Source organism: Choloepus didactylus, chromosome 10 (genome assembly GCF_015220235.1).
Source record: "Choloepus didactylus isolate mChoDid1 chromosome 10, mChoDid1.pri, whole genome shotgun sequence".
Taxonomy (NCBI): Eukaryota; Metazoa; Chordata; class Mammalia; order Pilosa; family Megalonychidae; genus Choloepus; species Choloepus didactylus.
The window spans coordinates 40,330,121-40,342,523 of record NC_051316.1 but is presented as its reverse complement, the minus strand read 5'-3'; the positions used below and the strand labels follow the sequence as shown (position 1 = coordinate 40,342,523).

The 12,403-nt window shown below is 39.5% G+C and overlaps 1 protein-coding gene across 2 annotated transcripts in view; it reads left to right on the top strand.

The window, feature by feature from the left end:
• PCSK5 (proprotein convertase subtilisin/kexin type 5) overlaps positions 1-12,403 on the top strand; it is a 422,934-nt gene that overhangs the window by 42,179 nt on the left and 368,352 nt on the right. For both annotated transcript variants that reach the window (XM_037797346.1, XM_037797347.1), the window contains exon 2: positions 1,193-1,297. In XM_037797346.1, the coding sequence (XP_037653274.1) occupies positions 1,193-1,297 (105 nt within the window). The remainder of the gene's footprint in view (positions 1-1,192; positions 1,298-12,403) is intronic.

Sequence of the window (12,403 nt, the reverse complement as noted above, 5' to 3'; positions counted from 1 at the left end):
AAGTGTAAGGCGATGTTTGAGAATGTGATGAAAAGAAGGAAATAAGAAACCTTTAAAGCTGAAAAAATTAAGCTGGAACAATTATTTTTCTTTTTTAATTAGGAAAGACCAACTTTTGAATTGTCCCAATTGGAAACTATCCTGATGATGTCATCTGTTTAGGACAGAGCCACGGTATTCTGGAGAAATAGCCTCATGATGTACTTGTCCAAAGCAAGTAGACTGTCAGTCTCAAAGAATGGAATTTGAGCACTGTGGTAGTCTTAGAAACTAACTTGCCCAAAATTCAGTTTTAAAGAAAAGGAAATTGAGGCTTTGTAAGTGTACGTGATTCACCCAAGAAGATACTTTTGTTGAGTGCCAGTTGGAAACAAAACCAAGCTCTTAGATCGTCATTGCATGGTTCAGTTTCCATTATGTCATCCACATTTTATAATCTGCTGAGAGAATATGATTGTTTGGGATTTTGTCAGTTTGTTTTCCCAAAGTGTACAGGGACGTATTTTCAGAGTTATATTAAACAGGCCTAACTAAGCAAAGGGGTACATAAACAAGAAGACTAAAATGTTAAAGAAATGGATAAGATAAGTTATATTGAACTGATTTTACGCAGGAGGCTTGTTTGACAGGATATGTGATCTTTGTTTTGTTTTAGAAATTGCCATTCCACGTTTAGTTTGGCAATAACAAAGAAGCACTATGTATTTACACCACTAACTAAAGTCAGGTGAATGATCTATTGCTTAAGACTTGTTTCAAATTAATGATATAAATAATCTAACGAGGTACTTCATTGTACATTTGTGGGAGCAAACAAAATGCAGTGTTTTAATAACAAGATAGTTATTTTGAGTATTTTCTCCTCGCATTTGGATATAGATTGATATAGAATTACTTAAAATGCTGCATATAAATTAAACGTTGAAAGGGAGAAATGGACAAGCTAAGCTGCCTCTTTATAATCTTTAGTTCCGTAGTCAGTGCCTCAAGGACACTCCATTTCATATCATATTTCTTTCTTTTGGAAAATGATCACCAAGGTTCAAGTAACATTTAAGCACAGCAGGCCACTGCATAATTTATGGACCCTTTTTGTTTTGTGTTCTTCCTTTAACGAGAAACAAGAAAGCAGAAGGTTATTTTTATACATTAATGTCTATTTTGCTTTCTCCTTCCCACCCTGCCTTTGCAGATTGGGGCCCTGAAGGACTACTACCACTTCTACCACAGCAGGACGATTAAAAGGTCAGTTGTCTCGAGCAGAGGAACCCACAGTTTCATTTCAATGGAACCAAAGGTAAGAAGAACCTGTTGGATTCTGCATTTTTCATTGGTAATATCACACCAGGAGCTGATGACCAGCATGAAGGCTCAAATATCTAGAGCTGTCATACCATCCTTTGGTCCAGTGCCTTTGCTTTCTCTTTAGACACAGAATAAGCAAATGGCTTGATTTTTACTGATGTGACATTTTCATCTCATTTGTGGAGTCCAGGGGTATCCATAGGTATGGATTCTCATGAAGACAGAGAAAAATTGAAAGTGATTGAAATGTTAGGAATACCATGCTGTCTACCTATGTACATGCAGACCTGACCTCCTTAGAGGGAACGGTCTCTTCCAGAGCTCTATGTCAGGCCTCAGGTCTCCAGGAATCATCACTATTTTAGTTGGTATTGATAGAGCCGCATCATTGGCAGCCCAAGGGCTAGACCATTTCTGGGACTGGACGAACACTGAGCACAGATGGGGTAGAAGGTGCTTCTTGGTTCTTGGGGGCTGGTACAGGGCACACTACCTTTCTGGAACTGATCTGACATCTTACTTGTACAGTGTCTTTGCTCCCAGTCCTTTTGGGTTGTACAGATGATATTCCCCCTGGGAGAGCCTAGAGGTAGCTATCAGATGCCTAGGTTCTCACACCCCATTTTTGGGGGGAGGAGGGGGCAACTTTGAAATGGGGGACAAGAAGTTAGGGACTGTTAGGGACATGAAGAAAACAAATTACTAGCAGGCAACTAAGGTGTCTAAGGGTGAATTTAAAAATATCTGTCCTCATTAATTAAATTTGAGGAAGGGACTAACTGGAGAACAAATTGGCCTCTCAGAGGTGGTGAATAAACAGGAAGAGAAGGCACTTGCACCAATTTGCCCCATTCCTCTGTGGGCTCACTGCATCCTATTTATTGATTAAGATGATTGTTTTCCATTATGGTTTGGGTTTGCTGTATGAGCTCATTTTAAAATAAATCTGTACTAGTGAGCATGGCAAGCTTGGCTAGAGATGCCTCAAAAATTGTATTCCTTCTTAAAGCAAAAAAGCCTCTATTTGAATTGATATGCAAATCAGGCTTGGGGTTCAGAGTTCTGCCTTCTGTTATATGCCACATTACACCTTCTTTAATTTTTTCTGTAATATTATGGCATAGTGTCATGACTGTGAAACCATATCTTGGTGGTTAGAACAAGCACATTTCTTCTACTTTCCAATTTTCTATGTCTTATTGGAACATCCCTTAATGCTTTCACACTTGTACCTATGGATTGGATTTTCTTTTCCTTCTTTTCTATTCAGAATGGAGTATTTCTGGAAAAGAAATCTGTTGGGACATCTTTTTTTTTTGAAATGCAATTTCATTGAGGTATATTCATATACCATACAGTCATCCACAGTGTACAATCAGTTGTTCACAGTATCATCACATGGTTGTGCATTCATCACCACAATCAATTATTTGAACATTTTCATTGCTCCAAAAAATAAGAATAAGAATAAAAATTTTAAAAATGTAAAAAAGAACACTCAAAACATCTCATACTCCTTCCCCCCTTTATTCATTTACTTTTTGTCCCCCCTTTTTCTATTCATTTGTCCAGACACTGGATAAAGGGAGTGCGAGTCACAAGGTTTTCACAATCATACAGTCACACAGTGTAAGCTATATAGTTATATGATCGTTTTCAAGAATCAAGGATACTGGATTGCAGTTCAACAGTTTCAGGTATTTCCTTCTACCTATTCTAGTTCACTAAAAACTAAAAAGGGATATCTATATAATGCATAAGAATAACCTCCAGAGTAACCTCTTGATTCCATTTGAGATCTCTCAGCCACTGAAACTTTATTTTGTTTCATTCCTCTTCCCCCTTTTGGTCAGGAAGTCTTTCTCAGTCCCACGATGCTGGGTCCAGGCTCATCCCTGGGTGTTGGGACATCTTTGAATTAGCTCAGTTTCAAAGCAAAGTCACTTTTTTCATCTGTTAAGCAAGTTTTTTTGACACTTTCTTGAACTTTGGTAATTTAAAATTATTCCAATTTCAGACTTCATGTGCATGATCAATGTGAATTTGAAGCACCAAGTACAGGTTGGTTTGGATATAAGAACAGCATGCAGTGATGCAGCATTGTTTGTATGATGCAGATTTACTGAATAGGGAACTATTTCAACGCTTAATGTTATCTTGGGGCATCTTGGTCTTCATTTCTTCTTTTTTTAGTGCATCAAATCGCTTATGCGTGATGCACCGGTGACCTTGGAGTGTGGGACACATAGTCCCTTTCCTCACCCATGAGCAAGGCCATTGCGGGCCAGCCCAAGAATACCTGCTGAGTTCCTTTTCCTCCTTCATAAAAAGAGTGCCCCAGAGTAGGGCCGTATCTTCCTCTCCCTTCTGATGCCTCTTACCTATCATTCCTGGGACATTTTTGGTTTGCAGTGCTTCTCAGTATTGAGGAGGGAGGAGCAAAGGAGAAAGGGAGCTACACATTACTATTACATTCCTCCTTCTTTTCCAGCTTCCTCCTCACAAAGCTCAAGCCCACTTTATTATTATTATTTTTTAATTTTTTAAAAACTTTTTATTTACAGAAAAACTGCAGAAATGTTATAAAGGATTCTTATACACTCCTCTCATATTCCCCCAATGCTATTCTTTTACCACACTTTTTTTATCATTCTTTATCGCTCTCCACACACATGCACACATGCACACACATATTTAATATATAGATATATATTCTACAAGGTTTTTTTTTGAAAATTTGAGACCAAGTTGCAGACATGATGGCCATTTATCTCCAAACACTTTACTGTGTATTTACTAAAAACAAGGGCATTCTGCTACATAATCATAGTATGATAATGAAAATCAGGACATTGGCATTGATTATTATTTAATTTACAGTTTCTTCAGATTTTGTCAGTTTTTTCTTTTCTGGGCTAGCATCACATGTAGTTGTCGTACCTCCCAAGTTCTCTTTATTCTCTACTATTTCCATCAGTCTTTTTTTCATTTTCTCTTCTTTTTTTATTTTTTATTTGCATGAGCTCAACAATTTTTGAAGACTACAGGCCCATGACTTTGCAGAATATCTAATATCTCTCAAGTTGGCCTTGTCTGTTTCCTCATGATTAGATTCAGCTTTGGACAAGAGCATTTTGGCAAGAATACCAGAGAAGTGACATGTCCTTCCCAGTGCATCGTATCAGGAGGCACATGGCATTGATTTGTTTCATTACTGATGATGTTAACTTTGATCATGTGGTTAAGGTGGTGTCTGCTAGGTTTCTCCATGTTAAAATGACTTTTCCCTTTGTAATGAATAAGTATGAATAAGTATCTTGTAGGGAGATACTTTGAGACTATACATTTCTATAGGCTTCCTTTATGTTTTGCAATCCCAGCTGCTCTCATTGGGAGTATAAAGTAAGACAGTCCGTTTGTGACTTAGGGAGGTCTTTTCTTTACTTTTGGGTGAGTGATTTGTGTGCTAGAATGGAGGAGTGTTTGTGAGTGTGAGTGATGGGGCCATGTGGTATGGCTTGGTGGAAAACATTGGAGATGGAACCATAAAGTTATTTTTGATCACCACCCTCTCAAGAAAGGGAGAACACATTGCAGAATTGCAGGGAACACATACAATAAACAAATCCTGGCTTTTCATTGCTATAGTAAATTGCATAGCTCCTTTTTTTCTCCCGTGTCTTGTTTTTACTTGGCTGGTTTTAAAGAAGGAAACACAAAAATGGCAGCACTATGAAAACAACCCTCTTTGTGCTAACAAAATACTGTTGTCAGTTGGGGCACATGAGGCAGGAGAATGGATTCCCAGACTTCTAAGATCATGTTACTCATTAGTCAAGTTTTGTAGAAAGTAATGGTATGGCATTACAGCAGTCAAATCAATAACCCTCCCAACTTTCTTGTCCATAACTTTTTTTGTTCCTGATCAACCTTTCTCCACAATGCCTAAGCTAAATTTTAGAAACAATAGTCCAACTTAAGGTTCTTAGAAGCCTCTCAATCTGTTTATAAGTCTTTGCCAACCACACACATTTTGGACAAGGAAGGTGTCATCTGCTGGACCACTATGGTATAAAAGCTCTTTATGGTTTTCTAGCTCCCCATGCAGACAGGGAGTGGGCAAGAGGGTAGCCGTTTTTTTCTCATTATTCTTTCCCTTAATCATATTCAGAAAAAACAAGAACCCTCAATGCCCTATTAGAGTGTCATATTTTGGCTTTTTTTTAAAACATAAACTGCCTTTAAATTCGGCATCCCATGTGTGGATAATTACATAAGCACAGCTTCTTCTTTTTACTATTAGATTTTCTCTTGAAGGTTCTTTGGTCTGCCAACTATTTATCTTTTCCAATCCCTTTTATATCTTCAAATCTACTACAGATTTGTGTTTATCCAAATCTAGAATAGAATCACTCCCTGCTATAGGGTCAGAGATGCACATCTTTCCCATCTTGATTATTCCTAAAGTTATCTTCAGTCAGCCTCTTTACTTGGATGTGTATAATTGTGTATTTCAACTATGGAAAATCTACTCTTATAATGGTATTTATTGTAGAATTATAGATGTTTGGAATTAGAGCTGATTTAGTCTTATGTTTTTGTTATCCAATGCTGCATTCCTTCCTTCCATGCTCCTAAAAGGATTTTTTTTTAGATCTGCTTGAATATATGTAAGAGTAGGGAATTCACTAGTGGACAAGACAAGCATTTCTGTTTGTGAAGAGATTTAACTTGTGAGTCATAATCCATTTGCTTGTAATTTCTACTCTTTGGATCCACTTCACCTTCCAGACCTATACACAGTAGTGAATTGACTTCTATGTAACAGCTTTTTAAATATTTGTGGCCCCATTGGTTATTTTCCTGGATGAACAACTGCCCTTCTTAAAATGTAGTCCAGAATGAAGTTCAAGACTTTAGCTCATAGAGATACTGCTCATTTGTTTCGTGTATACATAGGCCATTTTCTCCAAGGAGAACTTCAAAGCAGAGCATTCACACATTGTGTAGTGGCAAATAAAGAGATACAGGGAAAAGGACAGTGAAGGAAAAATGAAGTGATTGGAGGTAGCCAGCAAGATCAGATGAAATCAGCTCTGCAGTAGAAGAAAAGTAAGTTCAAGTTCCTAGCTAACCCAGAATGATGCTTATCATGCCCAGTATCTGATTTTCAGATGACCACAGGTTTTGATTTTTGCCTCGAGTAAAATATGTGTGATGGAGTAACTAGAATACATGAGCAGCTCACTGTACACAATGGCTCTATTTCTGAAAAGTTGTACAAATCTACTTCTTATCGGGCAAATTCCATTTCCCCATCTACTCACTCCGTAATTTCAGAATTATTTTATCTTCACTGATGTTTGATTTGTGATTGATCCATGGAGGCAACCAGCACTTTATATAAATAAATATAATAAGTCTGTCCTTAACTTGAAGACAAACCGTTTCTAAGCTGTTTACATACACCTAGATCTACTAAGAGAACTTCCTGGGTAACAAAGCCTTATTTAGTTAGAAATATATGCTCCAGATATATCAGAGCTTAATCTTACATGCATGAATTGCAGAAGTGCCTTTTCACAAACAATATTCCAGTTGGTCTGGTACAGCTTCAAAATTAGTTTCACCCTGAGTTCAAGTGCTTTCCGTTCAGGCCACTGCTCCACTTCTTCTCACTCCACCTGCCCTTGTTCCAGCTGGTGCTCCTGCAGACTGTTTCTTTGGCAGGTTAGTTTTCTGCTCTTCAGTTTTCAATGTGATAATGACCTCATGGTTTGACTTTCTTTTGTGAAGTGCAATTTTATAAGTGTAATATAACATTCCTGGGTTTGTCTTCATCCAGCTGTGTGGGATGATTCAGGGTGTGTTGAGGTGTGTGGTTTTGGTGCCATGTTGCTGTACAAGAGTGATTTTGTTCACAGGGCTTTGTATTGTTGTTTAGCGTATGGACTAATAGCTGTCATTTCACATTTGCCTCTTATCATCTCACATAAAGGTAGTTACTAAATATCTTGTGGGCACCATGGATTCTTCTGGAAGCAGCTTGGATCCAAGGATAAGTGGAGAGGATGTGCACATGTTCTGGTGGTCAAGAGGCATTTGGGGAAGCCCTCTTGTTTCATGCTTCATTCTGTTTTTTTTTTTAATGTTATTGCCTTTTTTTTTTTTTTTTTTGGTGTTATTGTCATTTTACCCATTTTTAAGTGTACAATTCAGTGGCATTCATTACATTTGCAAAGTTGTGCTGCCATCACCACCATGCATTACTAAAACTTTTTCATCACCCCCAACACAAACTCTGTACCCATTAAGCAATAACTCCTCATTTTCCCTTACCTCCAGCCCTTGGTAACATGTGATCTATTCTTTTGTGTCTATGAGTTTGCATATTCTAGATATTTTATGTATGTGAAATCATACAACATTTGACCTCTTGTGACCAGGCATTCATCTTTACCACCTTTTCAATAGCTATGGAATGCAACTCTTATAGAAAACTCTTACCTTTGGCTTTTTTTTTTTTTTAATGTAATTTAATTTTATTTTATTTTGAAATAAATTCAAAGTTATAGGAACAGTTGCAAAAACAATACTAACCCCATACAAAGAATTTCATCATACCCTGACCCCCCTCCCCTGATAGCTCAATCCACCAACCTTAACATGTTGTCACATCGCTATTTCTTTCCCTCTCTCCCTATCATCCATCATCTATTGCTCTGTCTTCTGAACATATGAGAGCTAGCTGCACACATCCTTGAACATACACTATAATTCACGTATACACTTCCCATGAACAAGAACATTCTTTTATGCAATCCCATTAAGCGCAGCTAAGAAGTACAACATTTTCAACAATGATACAAAGCTTACATTCTATATTTCCTTTACCTTATGTCTCAACTGTGTCCCTTGGAGCCACCTGTCCTCTATCCTCTAATTCCATCCAAGTTCATCCTTGGCATTCAATCATCTATTTAGGCTGTCTTTTTTTTTTTTTTTTTTTTTTTTAGTTGTGGGAACCTATATGCAGCCTAAATCTTCCCATTCTACCCCCTCCCTAGCCTTCCATTAGTGGGATTAATCGCCTTTAGAATGTTGTAATGCTCTTTCCCACCATCCATTACTAGAAATTTCCCTTCACCTCAAACAGCAACTCCACCCTCATTTCTTAACTCCCCATTGCTCCTTCCCCCATTTCTCTTAACCCGAGCTCTACAATTCATCTCTATGGTTACATTCTCTGATAGTTTCTTTGTGTTTGCTGTGGGAGTTAAAATTAACCTCTTAAATCCATATCAATCTTGTTTTTCTTTGATACCACCTCCACTTCAATAGGACACATAAACTATGTTCCTATACTCCTCCATTCCCCTACCTTTATATAGTTGTCTAAAATTACATATTTTAGATTGAGTTCAAAACCACTGATTTGTCATTAGGGTTTGTGTAATTTATATCATGTAGGAAGTAAATAGTGGAGTTACAGTTTGAAAATTATTGACTTCTATTTGTATTCCACTGTGGCTGGAGAACATGCCCTGAGTATATTCAATTTTTTTTTCTTTTAATTTCTTGAGGCTTGTTTTATGTCTCAGCTTATGATCCCTTCTGGAGAAAGATCTGTGATCGCTAGAGAAAAATGAGTGTCCTGGTGCTTTGGGATGTAAGGTACTATATATTTCTGTTAAAATTCTCTATATCTCTTTCTTTTTTTCTGTTGTTTCTCTGTCGGTAGGGTTCCCTTTAGAATCTGAAGTAGGGCAGGTCTTTTATTGGCAAAGTCTCTCAGGATTTGTTTGTCTGTGAAAAATTTAAGCTCTCCCTCGAATCTGAAGGAGAGTTTTGCTGGATAAAGTATTCTTGGTTGGAAATTTTTCTCTCTTAGTATTTTAAATATGTCATACCACTGCCTTCTCATCTCCATGGTGGCCACTGAGTAGTCACAACTTAGTCTTATGCTGTTTCCTTTGTATGTGGTGAATTGCTTTTCTCTTGCTGCTTTCAGAACTTGCTCCTTCTCTTCAGTATTTGAGAGTCTGATCAGAATATGTCTCAGAGTGGGTTTATTTGGATTTATTCTATTTGGAGTTTGCTGGGCATTTATGCTTTGGGTATTTATATTGTGTAGAAGGTTGGGGAAGTTTTTTTCCCCAACAATTTCTTTGAATACTCTTTCTAGACCTTTACCCTTCTCTTCCCCTTCTGGGACACCAATGAGTCTTAAGTATGGACGTTTTATTTTATCTATTGTTTCCCTGAGATCCATTTCGATTTTTTTAATTTTTTTCTCCATTCTTTCTTTTGTCCTTTCATTTTCTGTTCTGTGGACTTCTAGGACACTGAGATGTTGTTCAGCTTCCTCTAGTCTTGTATTGTGATTATCCAGTCTTTTTAATTTGGCCAACAGGTTCTTTTATTTCCATAAGATCTTCTATTTTTTTATTTAGCCTTGCAATGTCTTCTTTATGCTCTTCTAGGGTCTTCTTTATGTAGCTTATATCCTGGGCCATGGTCTTCTTGATGTCCTTTAAATCCTGTGCCATGCTTTCGTTCCTCGATTGTGTTTCTTTCATTAATTCTACGAGGAACTTTGTTTCTTCAGATAACTTGATTTGTGTGTTTGGAGTTGGATTCTCCATATCATCTGGTTTTATCATATGCATTGAGATTTTCTGTTGTTTTTGGCCTCTTGGCATTTGCTCTGCTTGACAGGATTCTTTTAATTTGTTAAAAAAAAAACCTATCTAATTTTTCAGAAACACTGGTGACATACACTTTCTCTAACTAACCAGTAGATGGCATCTGTGAGTCACCTACACCTCTCAAGTCAGTTCTCCACTTGTCCCCGCCGTGAGTGGGGAAATGATTCTTGCGGGGTCCAGCCAGAGAACTCAGCCTGGGTGTGTTGCTGGAGCTGTCCGCCCTGAATGCGGGGCGCTTGTACGGGTGGTCAGGGAGGGAGGACAGCTTCAATATTCAAATTCCCCCGGTTCCTGGAGATTCAAGGCCGCCACAAGAGACCAAGCCTTCATTTCATTTCGGCCCCAGCCCCTGCCCCTCTCTCTCGATGTCTCACAAACCAGCAGACTTGGTGTAGTGTCTCTGGGATCTCCGAGCAGATCCCCCTGCCCAGCCGCGCTCCTCCAGGACCACTGCTGAGAAAATGCCGCGCTACGTCATCAGCGCACGCCGTCCCTCAAGGGAAGCCCCGGGCCGCTGGGCTGAGCCGGCTCGCTTTCAGCCTTATGCAAAAATGGCCAAACAGGGGCGTCTCCACACCCTCCTCCTCACACAGTTCCTCCTTCCCAGCTCCGGGACAACTGGCAGGGCTCTGGGCTGTGGGCACGGCCCCAGGCAGGGGTTTATCCAGCCCTCCCGGGAGCGAGCTGCTAGCCACAGGGATTCTTTCAGCTTCTGGCTCTCCGCTCCGTTCCCCCAGCCCCAGGGATATCTGCAGCGGGCTTTCTTCCAGGCCAGTCACCCAGAGGCTGGCCCAGCCCCCTCTTGCTGTGTTTTACTGCATATTTCCCACGATCGTACCTGCAGCCACTCCTAGGTTTTCCCCTTTTTTCTTTTTTCTTTTTTCTTTTTTTCCCAGACACCAAACCCGGGCTTCCCCGGATCGCTGCGCGGCTGCGGGACTTCCAGCTGGCTTACTCACTCGTTTCAGAATGCAGACTCTCAGTTTCACCAAGTATACAGCCCCTGGGAACTAGGAGATCTCATCCAGCTGGCACATTGCTGTAACCGGTGTTCTGGGTCACTCTCTGGTCCTTATCTAGTGTTTTCCATGGAGATGTTCCTTAGACCTGTCTCACCTAGCCGCCATCTTGGTTTCCATCAGAAGTCAATAATAATCTTATCTTTGGCTTTTGATAGCTTTTCTGAGTCTTTGAAAATCCCACCAGAATGCAGAACTCCTGGGAGTAGCCAGGGGTTTGCACCTCCAATACATTCATAGTGGCAGGACGGCTAGGAGTGTGGGGGAAACATGAGCAGAACAGACCGTGTTCTTCTCCTCCTCTTGCTTTCTGTCCTGTTTCCAGGTCTCCCAGATGTCTAGACTGTCAGAAACCAGAGGAAATTGTATGCTGCTGGGGTATCTGATGGGAGGGTGTAGGTCAGGGCCTAATTTCCTTATAGATAGGAGTGGAGTTAAAAAAGATTTCTCAGCTACTTTGGAAAGGTTGCCAATTCTTTATTCGAGAGTACTTGGCAGTACTTCATTTTGCCAGGTCATAAATTCACGTGCCTACAGTGCTTGGGCAGGTAACAAGAATGAGTGAGATGGGCCAGATGTAAACTAATCGGGCATATGGCAAAGTATAGAACCCTGACTGCGTGTAAGGGAGCACCCACTCCTCAGCTGTGGCCAGCTGTCATCATACTGGTGAGCAGGCTCGTGTTGCAAATTCAAAAAGAACCTGCAAGTCTAGATTTTCACATAACATTTCCCAATTTTAAATGTAGGCAACTGATTCAAATGTTTAAAGTATTTGCATGAGCCAAAGAAAACACACCCAGGGGGCATCCCAGTTTGTGGTTTCAAGTTGGCTGTGTTGGGAGAAACGAGGGAAAGGCATGAAATATGGATTTCAGCACTTTCATATTTTTGTTGTGCTCACCTGGTTTTCATTCTGCTGGCATGCTGCAGTGTATGGCTCATGATTTTCTGTGTCCTAATCTCCAAATTGTATACAAACATCTTTTAGGCATAAATAATAGGCTCAGATCTTCCATCTTCTGAAGCAAAGGTGGTAAGGACAAAAGGTGGACTGTTCTTCTAGCTCCTCTTGGACTTTGTCCAGTTTTTCACTTACACTTGCTTCCTACAAGGGAAGAAACAGTCTTAACAAGAAATAAAGCTTGGAGGGAATGGGATAAGCCAAGATCATGGAGACTGCAGAAAATAACAAGTAGGAAATAAAGGCAATTTGATTGGGGAGGAGGTAGATTATGGATTTTGCATAAATCACTTTTCACCACTTGAAGGAAATGTATTAACTATAAAATTTTTGTTATAGCCTTAGTTTATGTAGTACTTCTAAAGTGTTAGATTCTGAAAAAGTGGGTGCTGAATCTAAAAAATATA